Source organism: Orbicella franksi, chromosome 1 (assembly GCF_964199315.1).
Source record: "Orbicella franksi chromosome 1, jaOrbFran1.1, whole genome shotgun sequence".
Classification (NCBI taxonomy): domain Eukaryota; kingdom Metazoa; phylum Cnidaria; class Anthozoa; order Scleractinia; family Merulinidae; genus Orbicella; species Orbicella franksi.
In genome coordinates, this window is record NC_138145.1 from 39,557,424 (window position 1) to 39,579,648 (window position 22,225).

Below are 22,225 nucleotides of genomic sequence, written 5' to 3' on the forward strand. Positions count from 1 at the left end.
TCATCCAGGTCTAAAAAGTGACCCCCCGTAGTCTGGAATCCGAAATGAAGTCTAATTGTCTGCCATATGTCCCCAATACAAGTAGAATTCTTGACAATCGTATTACGAGAGATAATTGGGCAATAATTTGCAATCTGGCCTAGCATGAGTTCGAGCATGTTTACCTTTTGGGTAGCAGCTCGCCTTCGAGCAGCTGGAACCGACTCCCCATCATCAGTGTAACCACGTAACGGGCTCGCCCTAGTCTTTTTCAGCCACGACGACCCTTCGCCCAAAAATGGCGCGAAATTGGCGTCCAGAGACTAGGTTTAGAGAAGATTTTGTTTCCAACTCTCGAAGGAGGTTAAAGGTTCGTTCTTTGAGAGGCACCACTGTTTGGGGGCTCTGTTAGAAGACATCGCAGCTTACGGAACAAGACGATATCGACAACCGACTCTTGGCTGCTCGGGAATCCCGACGAATCTGTCGATAAAGTGCGTTGGATCTGACGGGAACGTGACGATTCGAATCTTTACCGCTGCCACCACGCCAGTAGTCTAAATGGACACACACTAGGTCCCGACGAACTGTAAGCTTTACCTTTAATGCAAGCGAAATCTCCCCGTAACGAGAACTAGATACAACCAAGATGGCGGACGAATGAAGACTGATCGCGCGGGCTTTTATATAACAATGAACGCCGCTGACCGACCGACTACAGCGGAGTGCCGCTGGACAACCAGCCTACTGGCGCTGTCTTATAGATTTAGCAACAGAAACGTTCGGTTATCTAATTAATGCACAGTGGAAAGATTGTCCATAGTCCTGGAGCTCCCAACATAAATCTTGGCATCTTTGTTTGCTCTATTGAAGCTTCTTGGTCTTAAGGCCACTCCAGTTTACTATTAAACTCTGTGTTTGCTGATAAATTAATTTACATTTTACGCCGGTTCCTGTCATAGACAGGCTGACTTGCTCTGAAGAGAAATAAGACAACTAATGAAAGCTACTTTTGCCATCGATCTGTTTTAAATATGGATGACCGTAAATTAACTTTTCTTCAGTTTTCACTTTATAATGTACTTTTTACAACAGTCTGACAGAGCCAAAAACTTTGCTATGTAAAAGCAAACGATGGAGCTTGCAATTAATCATCACTTTGTGATTGTCTAAATGTCGTGGCTCAGTATCATAATAAAGCTGTATATTATTACTACAACTCTTTAAAATAGGAACCAGACGATACAAAGTTAGCTAGAGCTGTACTTATCACGGCGGAACCTGCTTTGACAAGTAAAACAATGGAAACCGTTATTTTTAATTTATTCATTCGACAATAATGACATGAAGTCGTCCAAACGTCATGTAATTTTACTTACGTTAATTTTCCTGCTTCAATCATCTATTTCACACACAAAAAAAGTTAACGTTAAAAATTAAAGCAACGACGTTTCGACCGTTCGACGTTCATTTTCAAGTTAAAGATACTCTTTAACTTGAAAATGACCGTCGAACGGTCGAAACGTCGTTGCTTTCTAACGTCAACTTTTTTTAGGGAAATCCTTTTCTAAAAATTTGTTGATTTAAATCAGCTATACTTATTATATGTGCACCCAACGGTACCAGTCACGGACAGCTTGCAGTTCATAAACTTACCGCGTTCAGTTTCTCAGTCTTGTAATGAAAACGAAAACAAAGTGATAGAAACTGAAACAACACTGTGTCGGGTTTCCCTGCAAGACAATAGGAGGTTCAATATAGAGGAAGTCAAAACAAATTAAAATTTCAATGAGTTTTAAACGTTACGCAAAACAATCAAATAAAAACATTTAAAGGTAAGTTACATTTTTTCTATTCCCATTCCTTGCTAAACACTGACAGTAAAGTCCAATAGCTTTTAGAGCACATTGGGTTTTTAAGCATAGCTAATAATCAGTGAACTGGTTATCAAGCTAGACAAAGTTCTTTGTTGTCTCTTATTATTCACTCTTTGGTTTAACCGTGCATAAAAACAATAGGAGTTAACTCAGTTCTGTCTTATTGACCAACCGATAGAACGTTTCAATTATGTCATTAATGCACTGTGTATGATAGCAAATCGAAAGATTGTTCACAGTCCTGGACCTTTCAATATAAATCTTAGCATCTTTGTTTGCTCTTTGAAGTTTCTCGGGCTTAGAAACCACTTCAGTTTACCATTTAAGTCTGTGTTTGCTGATTAACAAAAATTAACATTCCACACCAGTTCCTGTAATGGACAGACTGACTCGCTCTGAAGAGAAATAAGACAACTAATGAGAGCTACTTTTGCCATTGTTTTGTTGTAAAATATAAAAGACCGTGGATTAAGTTTTCGTCACTTTTCACTTTATAATGTACTTTGTACGATTTGATTGATTTCAAACTCTCGTTTTCGATGGCAACAGATATCAGAACTGAGAGCGCCACAAACGTTGCTATGTAGAAGCAAAGGATGCAGCTTGCAATTAATCCTCACTTTATGACTGTCTGAATGTCTTGGCTCAGTATCATAATCGAGCTTTATATTATTCTAACAGGTTAAGATAGGAACCAGACGATGCAAAGTTAGCTAGAGCTGTACTTACCACGGTGGAGCTTACTTTGGAAAGCGAAACTACAAAAATCGCTTGAGGGGTTCTAGATATTTCGAGGAAAAACTGATTATCACAATACTCGTCATGAATGGAAGATCTATTTCGATGTTCTGGAGTGCCAAAACATACGTTTGGTGAGATGCGAGAAAAGCTGAAAATCCGGGAGGGATATGTAATGTGGGATACCGGATTTGGAATAAAAAAATCTTTGCCTGTGCAGAATCTGCTTACAGTATTTCAACCAGGAAATGCGCGACAAATTTGATATTTATGGGCGGGATGCGGGTAAAAAAAACCCAGCAAATCAGGCCTACTAAGTGACTGAACTTCTACCTCGGAAACCCTGATGTGACACCTAATCAAGAGGTTTTAAAAAGGCTTCCCAATCGCGCGCATATGTTTTGGTTTCTAGTCACAACAGCGTCATTGACTACAACTGGTTTTGACTAGTTTTTAACTACATGACTTTAGAGTTAAAAGTAGTTAGTGATTGCCATCAACATTACGCTTACAGATTCTCCTGGGTTCGTTCTTTGGGTTCAAAAGGTAGATCGACCGTGAACAGTTTACTTAAAGATTTCAGTCTAACAAGGATTATCAAAGCTATTTAAATCTCGATTTATACTCAATGGTATTGGTGAGTCGACCAGAATGAAAACGAAACAAAAGTGATAGACACTGAAACAACACTGGGGGGGTTTCCCTGCAAGACAATAGGAGGTCCAATATATAGGAAGTCAAAACAAATTCAAATTGCAATGAGTTTTAAACGTTGCGCAAAACAATCAATTAAAAACATTTAAAAGTAAGTTACATTTCTTTCTTTTACCATTCCTTGCTAGACATTGACGATAAAGTTCAATAGCTTTTAGAGCATATTGGGTTTTTTTAGCACAGCTAATAATCAGTGAACTGGTTATCAAGCTACACAAAGTTCTTTGTTGTGAATTGTTGTTTGCCCTTTGGCTTAACCGCGCATAAAAACAACAGGAGTCAGTCGAGTTCTGTGTTATTGATTAACCGATAGAATGTTTCGGTTATGTAATTAATGCACCGTGTATGATCGCAAATCGAAAGATTGTTCACAGTCTTGGACCTTCCAACATAAATATTGGCATCTTTGTTTGTTCTTTTAAAGTTTCTCCGCCTTAAAAACCAGTCCAGTTTATTAATGAATCTTTTGTTGGCTGATTGATAGAATTTACATTCCACGCCAGTTTCTGTCATAGACAGAATGATTTGCTCTAAAGAGAAATAAGGCAAGTAGTGAAAGTTACTTTTGCCATCGTTCTGTTGTCAAATACGGAAGACATTGAATTAATTTTTCGTCAGCTTTCACTTTATAATATTATTTGTACGATTTGGTTTATTTCAAACTCTTTTTTTCTCATGGTAACAGACATCAGAACTGACAGAGCCAAAGCTTTGCTATGTGAAGGCAAACCATGAAGCTTGCGTTTAATCATCACTTTATGATTATCTGAATATCGCGGCCATCATAATCGAGCTATATATTATTCTAGCTGGTTAAGATAAAAACCAGACGATGCAAAGTTAGCTAGAGCTGTACTTACCACGACGGAACTTGTTTTGGAAAGTGAAACTATGAAAATCGCTCGAGGGGTTCTAGATATTTCGAGGAAACACTGATTATCATAAAACGTCATGCATGAAAAATGCAGTATTTCGATCTGGAGTGTCAAAACACAAGCTTGGCGGGAGGCGAGAGTAGTCAGTTGAAAATTCATGCGGGATGCGAAATGCCGTATTCGAGATAAAACGTCTGGACCTGGGCAGCATGTACTTATTGTAATCAGAGAATGCAGGATAAATTTGATGTTGAGGGACGGAATGCAGGATGAATACTAGCTAATCACTTCTACGCAGTGACTGAACATATTAAGAAATATACCATTACTGTAATTTGGAACCCTTGATGAGACACCAAGGACCCTTTACGGCTTCTCAATCGCGCTCCATCTCTTTGTTTCAGTTACACCAGAGTCGTAGAGCAAATATGCATGATTACAAACTGGTTCTGATTACTGTCAAAAAAAAAAAGGTTCCCAAAGCTGCATCAAAATGTTGGCCTGGGTTGTTTCTTTGTGTTGAAAAAGTAGATCGAATGAGCACAGTTAACTTCATGATTTAAGCCTCCTATGAATAACAAAGCTAAACTTGTTTTATACTCACTAGTTTTGGTGAGTCAACAGAGTGAAACCAAAACTAACACGCGTCGGTAACAGGACTTTTTCCTCTGAAAATAAGCAAAAGGGAGATAGTTAAGCGAAATATTACTGTACTAATAATATACATGAAAAAATTACTCGATTCTGATTGGCTGAGAGCAGTGCAGTTCAAATGTAACACCAGTGCAAAAAATGTAACAACAGTGCAAAAAGTGTAACACCAGTGCAAATTGCACGTCATAATTCTGGATTATGATTGGCTGAAAGACAATAGGAAATTTTCTAAGCCAATGATATGACGTCGAATGATGACGAAAAATCCTCTGGCACTTCCTCCACGCGAATTTTTTCATGTTTATATTATTGATAAGTAATCAATGAGTCAATAACTAATCAAATGAGTTTTTCAAAAAGAAGCGGCTCGTGCAATTTCAGCTTTTTGAAAAACTCATTGGTGCAAATTAATTCCAAACTGAACTCGAAACCGTATGATTACCTATACATGGCGGTGCCTCCAAGCAATCTTTTGCGTGACTTAGCAATTTGCGTGACTCACTATTTGGTGCTTACAGCAGGAAGAAAATAAGTCACGCGATTCATGAAGTCTCATTCAGTTTAAACTCTAGCTCCTGTGTACACGTACGCTATTAGTCACAAATAGCTTACTGTTTATAAACTTACCCTGTTTAGCTTGTCAGTCTTCTCAAAAAAGTGCAACCCAAAGTGATAGAAACTGAAACAGCACTTAGGGAGTTTCCCTGCAAGACAACAGGAGGTCCAATAAGAAGTCAAAAACAATCGAATAAAACCCAAAACAGTCGAATAAAAACATTGAAAAGTAAGCTACATTTTTTAATTTCCATACTTTGTTGAATACTGACGGTAAAGTCTAATAGTTTTTAAAGCATATTGGGTTTTTTAACATAGCTAATATTCATTAAAATGGTTTTCTAACTAGACAAAGTTCTTTCAATTGTTGTATGTTGCTGTTCGCTCTTTGGCTTACCCGTGCATTAAACACAATAGCTCTTAACTTAGTTCTGTCTCATAAGTTAAACGACAGGAAGGTATCGGTTATCTAATTATTACACTGTTGAAGGATTTTTCACAATCCTGGACCTCCCCATATAAATCTTGGCATTTTTGTTTGCTCTTTTGAAGCTTCTATTGCTTAACAACCACTCCAGTTTACTGTTTAACTCTGTGCTTCCTGATTAATAACATTAACATTCCATGCTGGTTCCTGTCATAGACAGACTGAATTACTCTGAAGAGAAATAAGACAACTAATGAAAGCTACTTTTGTCATCGTTTTGTTGTAAAATATAGAAGACCGTGAATTTACTTTTCGTCAGTTTTTACTTTACAGTGTACTTTGCACGATTTGATTGATTTCAAACTCTGTTTTTCGATGACAACAGACATCAGGACTGACAGAACCACAAACTTTGTTGTTTACTGGCAAACGATAGAGCGTGCAGTTGATCATCACTCTATGATTGTTTGAATTTCGTGGCTATCATAATACTGCTATATATCATTTTAACTAGTTAAGAGAGAAACCAGACGCTGCAAAGTTAGCTAGAGCTGTACTTACCACGTCGGAACTTGCTTTGGAAAGTGAAACTACGAAAACCGCTAAAGGGTTCCTAGAAATTTCGAGAAAACACTGATTATCATGATGCGTCATGGATGGGAGATGTATTTCGAAGTTTCTGGAGTGTCAAAACGTCAGCTTGACGGGATGCGAGATAAGCTGAAAATCTAGGCGGGATGTGGAAAGCGGAATTCGGGATGAACATATCTTGGCGTGAGCAGCATGTGTTCCGTTCAACTAGGAAACGCGGGATACATTTTATATTGAGGGGCGGGATGGGGGATGAAAAGTGCAAGTCATGGCTACTTAATGACTGGCGGAATTAATTTAGCTTTCTGGTGTGTCTGTAAACACAAATGAGTTAAAAAGAAGGAGGTTTTAAAACAGCTTGCCAAAAGTGTTTCGGTCACACCAACGTCGCTACTTATAACTGCTTTTGATTAGTCTTTAAACACATGACGTCAGAGTTAAAAGTAGTTAGGGATTAGCGTCGACGTTGTTGTCACAAATTCTCTCAGGTTCTGACTTTGTGTTGAAAAAGGAAATTGACTGTGAACGGTTTACATCACTATTTTAGTCTACTACGAATATGTCATGTCAAAATTAAATTAGGTAAATCTTTGTATTTTAGGAATGCACGTACGTATTTTGAACGAGCTTGTACAGCTAATTGACGTGACGTGTCTAAATAAAGTTTGCATTGTATTGTATTGTAAAGCTAAAATTATTATACATACTCACTAGCTTCGGTGAGTCACCTGAGTTAACCAAAACCAATATGCGTCGATAACAGGGTCTTTTCTCCTGAAAAGTAAGCAAAAAGGGAAAGTTAATTGAATTGTTCCTGCAGAAAATGGTGATTCTAAACAATCATTTGTGTGACTTAATTTTCTGCGTGACTCGCTATCGGCGCTTACAGCAGGAAGAAAATCAGTCACGCGATTCGTGTCGTCTCTTTAAGTGTACACTCTAGATCTTGTGTACACGCACGCGACTAGTCACAAATAGCTTACAGTTCATAAACTTACCGTGTACAGTATGTCAGTCTTCTCATAAAAGTGGAACGCAAAGTGATAGCAACTGAAACAGCTCTGAGGGAGTTTCCCTACAAGATAATAGGAGTTCCAATAAGAAGTCAAAACAAACGAATAAAAACATTCGAAAGTAAGTTACATTTTTCTATTCCCATACTTTGTTGAATACTGACGGTAAAGGATACAAGTTTTTAAAGCATAGTGGGTTTTTTTAACATAGCTAATACTCAGTAAAATGGTGTTTACTTAGAGAAAGTTCTTTCAATTGTTGTCTGTTGTTGTTTGCTCTTTGGCTGACCCGTGCATAAAACACAGTAGCTGTTAACTCAGTTCTCTCTCATAATTTAACCAACAGACACGTTTCGGGTATCTAATTAATACACTGAAAGAATGAAAGATGCGAGTGCAGCTATAACACTACTGGAAAATATCTTTTATGATTTGATTGCTACTGTTGGACATCTATTACCATGTAATTAATACACTGTTGAAAGATTTTACACAATCCTAGACCTTCCTCTATAAATCTTGTCACTTTTTTTTTTTTTTGGCTCTTTTGAAGCCTCTAGGGCTTAGAAACTAGTCCAGTTTACTATTTCACTCTGTGTCGGCTGATTAATATAATTTGCATTCCACGCCGGTCCCTGTCATAAACAGACTGACTTGCTCTGAGACAAGTGAAACATCAACGAAAGCTACTTTTGCCATCGTTCTGTTGTAAAATATGGAAGGCGGTGAATTGACTTTTCCGCAGTTTCTACTTTATAATGTACTCTGCACGATTTGGTCGATTTCAAACTCTCCTTTTTTTATGGTAACAAACATCAGAACTGACAGAGCCAAAAGCTTTTTTGAAAACTAGCAAGCGGTGGACTGAGCTTGCAATTAACCGTCACATAATGATGTTCTGAATGACCTGGCTATTATAATCAAGCTCTATATTATTATAACTCGTGAAGATAAAAACCAGAGATGCAAAGTTAGCTGGAGCTGTACTTACCACCACGGAACTTGCTTTGGAAAGTGAAACTACGAAAATCGCTTAAGGGGTTCGCAACTTTGTGAGGAAATATTGATTATAATAATACGTCATGCATGGAAGTTTATAGGTGCAATATTGAATGCGGGATACGGGATTAAACTCTTGGCGGGAGCAGCGTGCGCTTATTTCAACAAAAAAATGCGGGATAGATTTGACATTGAGGGGCGGCGTGCGGGATGAAAAACAGCAAAACGCGGTTACTCAGTGACTGGAGGAATTGATTTAGCTTTCGGTAATGTTTGTAAACACTGATGAGTTAAAGAGTAAGGGTTTTTAAAACAGCTTGCCAATTGCGTTTCGATCACACCAGCGTCACATATTAACTACAACTGACTCAAATTAGTCCATAACTACATGTTTGTGGCAGGCGTTACTGTTTCAAATTCTCCCGGGTTCTTTCTTTGCGTTCAAAGAGTTTATTGACTTAATGATTCCAGTCTACTATGAATAACAAAGTAATTAAAATATTGATTTACAATCGCTTGTTTTGGTTAGTCGACCAGAATGGAACCAAATTGAATACGCGTCAATAACAGGACCTTTTCCTCTGAAAAGTAGAAGAGAAGGAGAGTTGAGCGAATTACTATTGCGCAAATGATGCTTGCAAACAATTATTCGCGTGATCTAACTTTTTGCGTGATTCAAAAGTAGCTCTTACAACAAGAATAAAATAAGTCGCAAGTATTCATGAAAACCTATCTCAGTGTAAGTTTAAAGTATTTAGCATCAACTATACTTGTTATATGTGCACCCAACGCTATTAGACAAAAACAACTGACAGTTTATAAACTTACCGTGTTCTGATGAAAATGAAATCAAAAGTGAGCCAATAGGAGGTTCAATATTAAGTCCGAGAAACAAATTGAAATTAATATATGTTTCAAAAGACAATCAAATAGAAACATTGGGAAGTAAATTACATTTTTTTCTATTTCCAGTCGCTATTAAATACTGACGGCTTGATGTCCAATAACTTTCAAAGCATATCTGGGTGACCATAGCTTGTAATCAGTGAAATGGTTATCAAGCTAGGCAAAGTTCCTCGTCTGTTTTTCGCTCTTTGTCTTAACCATGCATAAAACCCTATAGCTGTTAACGTATAACGCCTTCCAAACTAAAATGTGGCATTCCAATTTGGAAAAATTCCGAAGGGTACTGGTATTTGATGCCGAAGAAGTTTGTGTTTCCGAAAGGTTTTGGCTTATTGGAAGGAGAAAAAGAAGTGTTCAGTTGAGTCCGCCAGGGACAATACATCCAATTTCACCAAAATGTACAATTTAATGTAAAAAAGATCATGAATGTAAAAAAGATGCACCCATCGCGCTTTCCTTTTTTGAGAGATTCAGATTTTCTGATCTCCGGGCCCACAACTTATCAGAATAAAACGGTCATCCATCTATGATTCTAAAAGGATTCAGAATTTCTGATCCCCCAAGACTTTAATAGTTTCAAAAAACTGATCCCTAGTCCACAACCCGTCAGAGCAAAACAGTCATCTATTTATAATTCTAAATGGAAAAAGAAAAGCGGAACCAGAAAACCTTTACTCGCTGGAGGATAAAATCAAACGAACTGAGGAGTCCATAAAGAAGCTACAGACACACTTGGACAATAAGACCTGTCCAAAGTCGTTACGATACAGAGCGCGGGCGAATATCCCGCCGGACGAACAGTTCAAAAAAGACATTCAGGCGGTCAAACAAAAAGCAGAGCATGGCTTTCTATCAGCACTCACTAGGTTTAATTACCGCCGCCTCGAGAAACAAAAAATTAAGTTTCGCAAAGAAAAAGGTAAAACTCTCCGAAAAGGAACTCCAGAGAGAGGCTTAAATAACAAATCCAAACCTAAACCGCTATCGGCGGACATCAGTGTAAAAAACCTAGCAGCTATACTAGGAATCGATGCTGAAAATGTGCCTACACTACTGTCAACATTAAAGGAAGTTGTAAACAATAAAGATGTTGAAAAGTACACCTCTGTTCACTGAATGTTCTAACACTGCTAACACAGACAGAAAAAATAAAAGGAAGGGAAAATCAAAAAACACAAAAACACAAATAAAAACCAAACAGCGTAATGAAAGCAGAAAACTATCAACCTCTTCTCTTACAAAAAATAACGATAGATTTATTAAAAATCTATCGAAAGCGAATTTGACTGACAACCAAATTAAATTGCTATCAAAGGGATTAAAATTTATACCAACCGCCACAGTAACGAAAACTAAAATACGGCGCCAACTCTTGCGAGATTACAAGGATTTCGCAAGACGAATGCGCTTAAAATACATTTTTCACGGGCAAAACAAATCAATACATCCCTTCAATGTCAAATCAAACTGGGAACCGCCAGTCCAACCATCAGTCACATTAGAAACCTACCTGGAAGAGGTTAAACAACAAATCGCGGAGATAAAAATAACCAGACAAAAACCAAACTTGTCACGCAAAGAACGTAAAGCGCTAAATGTTTTACAGCAAAGCAAAGATCTTCATTTCAAAAAAGCGGACAAGGGAAGCACACTTGTAGTCATGGATAAAAATGATAAAATACAAGAGGGCCAAGTCCAAATCAATGACCTAGATAATTACAAGCCTCTTGACAAGCCTATAGTTAAGGAAACACATACGAAGGTGTCACGCTTGATCTCAGAACTACACCGTGGCAACTACATTGATGACACGACTAGAAAGTGGTTATCTCAAACACCAAATCCACCGCGGATTCCGGAATTCTATACCCTTACAAAGATCCACAAACCTACTCTAGTAGGAAGACCAATTATCTCAGGCTGCAGTGGGCCTACAGAACGAATATCAGCATTTGTTGACACATTACTTCAGCCTATTTCCATATCACAAGCGTCTTATCTAAAAGACACTACAGATTTTATTAATTTCATTGAAAAGACGAAAGTGAATAAACAAACATTCCTTGTATCAATGGACGTAACAAGTCTATACACTAATATACCACAAGAAGAGGGTATAACTACAGTATGCAGAGCATACGAAAACTTTCACAGAAATAACCCTCCTATCCCCACACAATATCTCAAAGAAATGCTAAGCCTAATACTGAAAGAAAATTCTTTCCAATTCAACGGTAAGAATTATCTACAAATCCACGGTACCACCATGGGTACTAAAATGGCCGTTGCTTTTGCAAATATTTTTATAGCCAATATCGAAACAGAGATTCTTAGCAATAGTGTCGCAAAACCCACAATCTGGAAACGATATATTGACGATATTTTTTCTTTGTGGGATGTCAGCCAACCTGATATAGACAAGTTCATCGAACAAGCAAACTCACATCACCCTACAATCAAATTTACAGCTGAAATTTCAAATACTGAAACTACATTTCTGGATACAGTTGTATACAAAGGCAAACGATTTAGAGATCAATCCATCCTGGATATAAAAACACACTTTAAGCCAACTGAAACCTTTCAATACACTCATTTTTCCTCTAGCCACCCACCGGGTGTCAAAAAGGGATTCGTGAAGGGCGAAGCTCTAAGACTCTTACTAACTAACTCTTCAAGAGCAACATTTGAAGAGAACATTTACAAATTCAAATCACGTCTCCTTGCTAGAGGTTATCCAAAAAATCTGATCGAAACACTCCTTTCAGATATTAAATTCACAGAAAGGGAATCGGCGCTAAGACAAAAACATGAAAGCCGGAAAGAACTCTTGCCTTTTGTAACACAATATCAACCATCAGTGCCCAACCTCAAAAATGTTTTAACGGAAAAATGGCACTTGATACAAAATCAGCCTTCTCTACGGCAAATTTTCAAAGAGCCACCACTAATATCGTATAAAAGAGGTAAATCCCTAAAAGACATACTCGTAAGAGCAAAACTATAAAGGGGTCATATATTACATGGTACAAAAGTTTCCATTGTTAGAAGTTGTGCAGGCCTGTCACTCCTTGCTAATTCCTACCGAAAAAGTAGCCATTTTTGAAGTGGTTCTCAGTATTTACTATGAATTTTATCAAATTGGAACACCACATTTTAGTTTGGAAGGCGTTGTATTGTGTTTTATGTTTCTCAAAGATTAACCAACAGAAACGTTTTGGTTCTGGAGACCCTGTTAAGGGTAAATTCCGACAAGCGACATGGCCTTGAAACGGCGACATGAGAGCTATGAATTGGCGACGGACGACAGACTACTACAGCGAAATAGGGAAAGCGACACCAATGGCAAGATAGACCGACAACGAATTTCGGAATTGAGAATGCAGTGATTGTTTTAAACCTCTGAGTCGAAGTGAAAACGCATTTCCAGAGTTTTAAATGTGTTTTCCTCTCTCACGCGCGATGTCGACAGGTCGTGAAACCCAGGCTTTCTTATATTTGCTAAAACGTCCACGTGGAATAAATCGAGTCCGTCATTGCTGAGCATTTTTTCTCACTATCAGCTGAGTGAGCAGTGCCCTCAAACGCCTAAAAACACGCTTAAGGAAAAAGGAAAGAGATCTTCGACCGTCTGCTTCATACTTTTATTAGCGGGTCACCAGTAAGCTGTATTATCAAAAATGGCATTATAGAAGGAAAAGAGAGACCGGGGAAAGTTACCAAGGTCTTATCGTCTTCAGCAGAAGATAAGGGTTACGCTAAATTCAAAGGAAGATTATAGATAGCAGAGATTATCTGATTGAGGCCGTTGAGATTTTGAGTTAAAGAACGGTTGTTAAACATAAACATGGTAAAAAATGATCATAGGTTCAATTGTACTTTAGGTCCAAACACTGACTGGCAATTCCAAGCGTCTTAATTTCAAAATTTCCCGCGGGGAGCATGCCCCCACATCCCCTCGGAAGTTAGTAACTTCAGCGCTCGAAAGCATGCCCAAGCCTTTAGAAGGCATGCCCCAATAGGCCTTCAGCATGCCCCCAGCCCTTTAGAAAATTTTGAAAAATTGAAGTAGCTAAGGAGTCTTTTCCTTCATTCTGAGTCGAAATGTGATGCTTTAAAAGTAACCATAAAGTAATCATTAAACTCACTGACCGGAGAAATGCTGGCTCTGCATAAGAATTCCTACTGCTGAAAAGTATTCGAAGCAAGTGCAAAGCGTACAAGGAGTAAATTATATCCAAAGAGATACTTAATTATATATGTACTTGACTAAAACAGCAAGGAACCTTCAATGCGTGAGAAATAATAGTTTCAGTGTGAGAGCGCAAGATTGAATTCGTTTGCGTGAGCCTCATGCTCAACGCGTGAGACTTGAGAGCACTGTGTGGGTTTTCTTTTTTTAAATAAACAAAGGTATCACGATTTGTTATACGTGTAGTTTCGTTTTAATCGAACGAGGTCAAACTTCCCGACACAACTCCTCTCAGACGAAATTCCGACAGGCGACATAGGAACCTTGCGAAATGCCGACATGGCTGGTGGCGAATTTCAGACAGGGGACATAGTTACCCCCCCTAACGGGGCCTCGTTATGCAATTAACGCACTGCGTGTGATCGCAAAACGAAAGATTAATCACAGTCCTGGACCTTCCAACATAAATCTTGGCATCTTTGTTCGCTCTTTTGAACTGCCTTGGGTAAATTAAAAGCCACTCCAGTCTACTATTGAATTCTGTGTCGGCTGAGATTATAGAATTTACATTCCAAGCCTTCCTGTCATAGAGAGACTGAATTACTCTGAAGAGAAATACGACAACTATTGAAAACTACTTTTGCCATCGTTCTGTTGTAACATGTGGAAGGGCGTGGATTAACTTTTAGTCAGTTTCCACTTTATGATGTACTTTGTGCGATTTGGTCGTTTTCAAACTATCGTTTCCCCATGGTAACAGACATCAGATCTGACAGATCCAAAAACTGGCTATGTAAAAGCAAACTATGAAGCTTGCAATTTTTTATCACGTTTGTGACTAAGGTCGACATTACGGTTACAAATTCTCTCGGGTTCCTTCTTTGCGTTCAAAAAGTAGGTTGACTGTGAACAGTTTACTTAACGATTTCAACCTACTATGAATAATAAAGCTTTTAGAATATTGATTTATACTCACTGGTTTTAATGAGTCGACCAGAATGAAATGAAAATGAATACGTATCAGTAACAGGACCTTTTCTTCTGAAAAGTGGAAGAGAAGGAAAAGTTAAACAAATTATTGCTGCGCAAACAATGCTTGCAAACATTTATTCGCGTGACTCACTATTAGCTATAGCAACATGGGGAAAATCAGTCACGTGATTCATGTAAACCTTTCTCAGAGTAAATTTAAAACATGAATAATGAACTAATTCCATGTTATATGTGCACCCAACGCAATCAGTCACGGACAGGTTGCAGTTTATAAACTTATCGTATTCAGTTTGTCGATCTTAAGATAAAAGTGAAACCAAAAGTGCCGGAAACTGGAAAAAAACACTGTGAAAGTTTCCTTGTAAGGCAAAAGGAAGTCAAGGAAAAATACAAACGTTTCAAAGGCGGCTCAAAACTTTCGAATTAAAACACTTCTTTGTAAGTGTGTTATTACGTTTTTTGCTATCTCGATCCATTTTTTGTCAACATACTAAGGGAATAGTCCAGTAGCTTTAAAGGCATATTGAACGTACGTCACTTCGTTTACAGAGGGATAAATGAAATGTTTTTGCCAAAATTGTTCCCGGTACAATGGAACTCCGACTTATGGTCACCTCGTTAAAGCGACCACTTTTTATGTCTCGGTGAAACGTCCATACTTTTCTTTATAAGAAAGCGCCAGCCCGCTAATACGACCAACAGCTACATTCTGAAATCCCAACATGTATAATCCTTGATAATTTTACCCCATTCAGTATACGGCCACTCAAAGAGTTATGTTCTTCTTTCTATTGTTAATATGGTATACACTGAGTGAAATCTCTCTATTTTTTAATTATATCTGCATTCGGGATGTTTTTAAAAGAGCAGTTGTTTAGAAGTGCAATTGTGATATGTATGTTATGACGTTAGTTAAATTTAGACCAGTCATGAAATTTGACCCCACCCCGTTAATACGGCCAAATTTTTATGATCATGGCCCGTTGGAGACCATATTAACGGGGTTCCACTGTAAAATAGCAAGGTATGTATTTTTTCTTTCTCGTGATTATGATGACTAAGCACGCCTGTACGTGTCACGCATTACAAGAAGAAGAGTTGATAGCTTTAATTTATGCTAACAGTGTCATGGCTAACAATGTTGTTTTGAAAGACCTGAACCATACCACTAATCTTTGGAAACTTCTGTGCAGTCGCTGTCGAATTGACGTTGTAGAATTTTCGTTTGTCTCATTCTACGAAACAGCATTTAATTCATATCACTTTCAAAAAACAAAATGGAGATCGTAAACCGTCTGAATTTGTACAGAAGTAGGGTAGATTAATGAAGCCTAGAATAGAGAACGCAGCACGTTCTACAATAGCCTAGTTTTTGCTTGTTGCAAATAGGATGAACTTAGTGATCTACGCCTTCTATAAATTAATATCTACTCACCAGTCCGTCTGAATTAACAGGACGAATCCAGAATCAAACCGCGTCAACAACAGCAACTGTTTCAATGATAAAAGAGAAGAAGTTAAGCAAGATTTACATCGACAAGCGTTACTTTTAGTGAGCGTTCAATTGCTTGATTGCATGTATTTTCTCGCGTGACTCATTGTTGAAGCTCGCAAACCAAATAAAGTTTGTCACGCGATCCATGCAAATTTCTTACAGCGGAAATTATTCAATAATATTTAACAGTAATTAATACCGATCTTTCTGTCAGAGTTATAAGCTCATATTTGAAGCACGGTGAAAATTTACGGTGTTTAGTTACACCATCTTGACATCAACATGAAACCAAAACCAAGAAACTGAAATATATCAGTGATAGAACTTCCCTGTGAGTTAGCACCAAACAATGGCACATACAAATAGAATAGCCTCGAAACAACTTAATAAAAGAGTTCTTCTAATGTGTGTTACATCCTTTGCTATCTTCATTTTTTTGCTGAATGTTGTTGCTGACCTCTTAATTCGACTTTGAGCTTCGATAATCGTGTTGCTAGCATATTGTACATCAATACACACAATCCAATGTCACAAGCAGAAACAACAGAGAAAACTACTCTCTTAAGTTCTATGGAGAAAGGTTGCCACTGTCTCTTGAAATTTTTCAATAGACGTTTCGGCTAATGCTTAAGCCCTCATCAGTGATATGAAAGCGAAATTCGTTGTCATACGCTATTTAAGGTTATTCCCCAGTAATGCATTGCGCATCCCTACTGCGCATAATTTCACGCGTGATTAGCGCGCGCGTATTAAAAAATGGCGGCTTTTTCTTTACAGCTGGACCTCCCCATAGAGGTAAATCGTCATTTTCTCGCAAACGAGTATGGTGACCCATCATTTTTTTTTTCTGTTGTTTTGAATTGAGTAATAAATTTCTCTGTGTAAAATAAATATGGACCAATTGTCAGTGTAGAACAAAAAGCAATCGTCGGAAACGTGAATTTAGCAGGCAATCCTGACTACAATCATGGTGCTATTATAAGGATTTATATGGGTATAAACAAGGTGCTGTAGCTCCTAAACGAACAGGGGACCCCTCATTTTTATTTCAAAATTTAAGTTCCTATAATATAAACAATCAATGGGCAAAGTTTCACAAAACTCTCAGTACAGATTCTATTTCAGTGGAATGACCTTAAAGTAACGTAACGCCAAGCTTGTGCGCGTGACCATGTAATTCATGCTCGCGCGATGCCTTTGTAGGCTTCTGGAAGTACCTTTTTCCATGTAACTTATGACATCTCCTGACTACACTTTTTCCATTTTCAAACGACTGTCTATTGTCTACGTGATCGTTGCATGAGCTGATTTATGACCTTTGCCATGTTCTCAAATAAAAAAAAATAATCACTTGCACAATAATTTCCTCGGCACTAATTCGTGAATCCGGGTTTTGAATTAAAAAAGCCAAACAAAACAAAACAAAATAAAGCGAAAAACTAAAAGAAATCCAACTTGCTGAATGCAACTTATGATTGTGGTTTCTGTAGGCAACCTCGATACATTTGGCAGCTTAACCGACAAAACCCAAAAACCTAGAATTAAAGACAGATAAGGGAACGCAAGAAAAAAGGTAACGCTTGGTGTTGTGTAATTCTTGATTATCATTTTCAAGACACGAGAGGTTGCAAACTTTTATTTGTGTCCGTCACTAACTGGCCTACATAATGTAGTTTTCACGACTTGATCGATGACATTGATTAGTTTGGGATAAATCTTTCTCTTGTGATTTTATAAACATCCTTGCAGCTATTCTGTGGTCATGAGGGCAAACAATACTGCTATACTTTCCACAGAAAGGTTCTAGTTTTAAAGGTGAAGACTACGAAACATTCCGGTGTTTCCCGAAATTCCAAGAAAATAGATCATCATATCACGCATTTCATTGTCGGTATTTGGGATGGGTTTAAAAAAGTATACAAGATGAAACTACCCTGTGGAAAGATTTAATTTGCACACTTCGGTAAGCGGGATGTGTGGCTATTTTATAGTTAATGGTGGGATGCGGAAAAATATTTCAAAAACCAGGAAATCGCATTCTCTTCGTGAACTCTACAGTTTTACCTAAAAAGTCTCTAAGGAGCGTGAACTAGCTCAATAAGCATGGAGTACTCCTCTAGAGGACAGAAAAATAAAATATAAAATAAACAGAAATATTACTACCACTGTTCACAGTTTATTCGCTATCCTCGGTGCCTCCCTGGGTCCTCCCTCCCCCAGAAGGGTAACGTGATGCGCGGGTGTAAATTGTTTCGTCTGATCCACTGAAGACACCCAAATTATCAATCGAAGAGAATCGAACTTGTCTCTGCCGAGCCGGGGCTAAATCAAGTTATATGCAAACGATTATCATGATTATATTCGAGTTTAAATGGTTGGTGATCTTGTGCCTGCAACGCATAGCAAATTTGTATTAGTTTTCGCCGTTACAGTGAGCCCAGTATGCATACAGCATTTCGTAACTGAAAGAGACCCGTTCTGTGATCGAGTTGGTTCTACTTTGGCTTTGGAGATGAGCAACGTCCTTGTAAAGTGACTATCATAAAGGTGTGTTCTTGATCAATGACAGTCTTATCTCAACCTCGAATGTATTCCTTAATTACCGGTTGGCAGACTTATACCATTATGAAGCACTAGCTAAAGCAGGTTACTAATAGACCGCAAGCAGATTAGTGCTGGCAAGAGGATTTCATTGGGGATATCTACACCGTAACAACTAGACTATACCATATCAGGAGCCCATTTGAGGCCATGTTCATAATATACCGAATAAGCATATGGATATGATATTAAACTGTTAACATTGGAAGCCGAAATGATATAATGTTTAAAGCAAAATAAAAACGAACTTACCGTTTCGCAGTAGCCAGTGTAAAATGAATCGTCCGTTCTTCGAAAGAAAAACTGCACAGGGGCGTTTATGTGTCATTGCATATATAGCGTGTTATTCGCATAAATTATCGATCTATAAAACCATTTCAGTTTCAAAACATTTGATGTCATCTGATGTCACAAGCGGAAACAGAAAAATATGAAAAAGAAATTGTCGTGGGCACGTGAATTTTGCATAAGGGCATTATGACCTTTGCTCATGAATAGATTTTGTACCCATGAATGCGAAATGTCACAAATTTCCATTTTGGTTTCTGCAAACAACTCTCGAGACATTTATCAGCAAGTACGCCCCATAAAACGCAAGGCAGCGATTTGCAGACGCAATACTTTACAAAAACACAGAAGGACGATCGATCTAGCAATCATGAACTTACAGTGTTAGTTGTGCGATCTTAAGATTAACTTCAAACAAAAGGCGATCAACTAAAATAACACGAGGGACTTCCCCTGCAAGACACAGGAGAAACAAGGACTGATACAAAACATAGTTAATGGAAGGGAATGGTTATGAAAAACGACAAAGTTCTTTGTCGTATGTGTTTGTTCTATGTACAAACGGATTTAGGCACATTAACCAGAGAACCAATCATTTCTAAGGCGCCTTACATCCGTTCTCATGTTCATTCTTTTCTGAAAAAAAAACAAACAACAACAACAACAACAACAAAAACCGAGATACCCATACGACGGCTTTCAAATTCATCACTCCATTTACTGTAGACTTCTTGATGAATGATACAATTGACTTTTCAGTTTCATGTCATGGTGCTTTACAACAAATAAGCGCAACTTAAAGAGAACTGATATCGCTCGTCCTTTTGAAACTTCCATTTGCATTTAACACACGTAAGTTTGTGAATTTACTGTTTGCATCAGTTGCTATATAAAGTAGTTGACAAGTTTTGTTCGACGGCTTTCTTCCTCATTTACCTTGTAACCGACAGGCAAATTACAGAATCAACCATTTTCAAGTTTGCGATTTATCATTGTTTTGTGATTTAATAAATATTTGAACTATATCTTTGAACTATATCTTCTTCTCATGTGTTTGGCGGTATGGGAGGTGGGTTTTAAATAATTACAGCGATGAATACGGGATGAAACTATCTCGGGGGAAACATTATTTGCACTCATCGTCAAGCGAGAAGCGGGTTCGACGCTTTAAAAGTTAATGGCGGGAACAGCAAATTGCACTTCCTCTGTGAACTCTACAGTTTCATCACACTGATATCTCTTAGCAACGCCCTTTAGCTCCAGGAGCACGGAGTACGCCTCCAGAGCCAGCCGTGTAAAATAAAACTGTTCGGATTTTACTGCTCGCTATCCAAAGTGCCCCTCCCGCCACCCCCCTCCTCCCCCGGCAGGGTAACGTGTTACTTACGGAAGTAAATTGTCTAGTTTGATGAAAGAGGGATCCCAGCTGATATGTGCAAATTAACCAAAGAAACAATTTCTATTAAGGCGACTTACATGTGCTTTGCTATGTTCATTCTTTTCTAAATGCAGACAAGAAAGCGGTCCAACAGCTTTTAAATTAATTATTCCATTTTGTTGTGGACTCTTGATGGTAGATTCGAGTTTCAATTTCAAATCATGAAAGAATAACGTGTTCTTACAACAAATGAGACAACTTGAGAGGAACTGATATTGCTCGATTTTCTTCATTTACATTTCAAGATATTTAAGTCTGTGTTTTCACTGTTCACATCAGTAACTACATAATATAGTTTGCACGTTGTAATCCATAGCATTCTTCTTCCTTTCTTTTGCGACAGATCGGCGAATTAACAAAACAGCTTCGGGCTTACGATTTATTTAATCTTCGCTTCGTGATTTTATGAACACCTAAACTACATATTATTGTCAACCGAGAAGGCAAACAATTCCAGTTTCTAGCTACTTAGCAAAGCAGAGTTCCCTTTGAAAAGTGAAAACCACGAATTGAACATTCGGCTGTTCCCCGAAATTTTGAGAAAGCAGATGTTGCTATCACGCATACGTATGGCTGCATGCGGGAAGGCCTTCAAATAAAGCGGGATACGGGATGAAACTACATCACAGATTACTGCTAGCTGAGGATTTTATGCGGGACCTTCGCGTCTTAACCAATATGCCATGTAATTATTTCAAGAGGTTTTCGTGATATCCCGAATGAGAAGGATGTATTTTAAAAGTGTTATCAGCAGAAGCCGAAATTATACATTGTTTGAAACAAAACAACGACTAACTTACCGTTGCACAGCCTTCCGTCCTCCTCACGAAAAACTTGAAAGCAGGGACATCTACGTGTTACTGTTCATAATTTTGTTGAACGCATAAATTAATGATCTTTCTGTAAAACCATTTCAGTTTCACCGTATCTGACGTCACAAGCGGAAACAACGAAAGAGATTTCTTTTTCTGTGTTAGAAGAATTAAAAAAAAAAAGAAAACGGTTGAAATAATTTCGCCTTGACCAATGCATACTTTTGTTAATCAAGCTTTTAAATTTCAGAGTGTTAAATGACAATTCGCTTTAGAAACGGCTCATCTCGCAGTCCTTTGCGGGACGGTTACTTAGAACAAGAGTGTGAGTTTTCAAAGTGGCTCATCTCACATACTCGGAAGATCGTAAACTTAATATATGTGCCAGTCACTACATCAAGTGGTTTTCACGATTTGATCAATGCTATTCTTCTCCATTTCAATTGTAACAAGATGTCACATAAAGCCACAAAATGAGAGATAAGTTGTACTTACCACTGTGATGTTCGCATTAAAAAGGGTCGAAAGTGAAAACTACAGAACACTCGACGCCTTTCCTGAAATTCCGAGAAAAGGGATCACATCTTACGCAGGTTTTTGGTTGAATTCTGGATGGGGTTAATTTCCAGGCGGGATTCGAAGTGAAACTTCTTCGTCAAAGTATAATATGCACTTTGCAAGCAGGATACCCACGCTTTTAAAATTAATGGCGGTATATGGAATAAAAAAATTATAGCAAATTGCGATTTTCTTAGTAGGGGTATTAATTGGTCCCATTCAGGTTAAAAGTACTTGCATAATTTAGCCTTTGCTCGAATTGCTCGCAAAAATTAGATGAGTGCTCGCTTGCTCGTGCTCAAAAACGTTTTACAGCTGCTCGCATGCTCAGATTTTTGTTAAGATTCTCTGTCGTGTAGCGGAAGCATAATTTGCATCTTGGAACCAAAATTGACGCTGGAAACAATGTTTCCAGTTTTGTGAAACTTGGAAACGTTGGTAAGATATGCGCGCTGTGAAATGCTTCTGAAAACATTTATTCTGGAAACAAGCTTCCTCGTTTAATCATAAAAATTACAAT

The 22,225-nt window shown here is 38.0% G+C and overlaps 2 protein-coding genes across 2 annotated transcripts; one reads left to right on the forward strand and one right to left on the reverse strand.

The window, feature by feature from the left end:
• Positions 1–4,666: 4,666 nt before the first annotated feature.
• LOC145500108 (uncharacterized) lies at positions 4,667–15,237 on the reverse strand. Its single transcript, XM_081479624.1, has 7 exons — positions 15,173–15,237; positions 14,497–14,561; positions 7,409–7,485; positions 7,122–7,184; positions 6,381–6,432; positions 5,465–5,541; positions 4,667–4,851 (listed from the first exon to the last, which is right to left on the reverse strand). The coding sequence occupies exons 1-7, from the start codon at positions 15,235–15,237 to the stop codon at positions 4,801–4,803; spliced, it is 450 nt and encodes a 149-aa protein (XP_081335750.1). The 3' UTR covers positions 4,667–4,800.
• On the forward strand, positions 10,546–12,416 carry LOC145481524 (uncharacterized). Its single transcript, XM_081460019.1, has one exon. The coding sequence runs from the start codon at positions 10,731–10,733 to the stop codon at positions 12,333–12,335; it is 1,605 nt and encodes a 534-aa protein (XP_081316145.1). The 5' UTR covers positions 10,546–10,730; the 3' UTR covers positions 12,336–12,416.
• Positions 15,238–22,225: the final 6,988 nt, after the last annotated feature.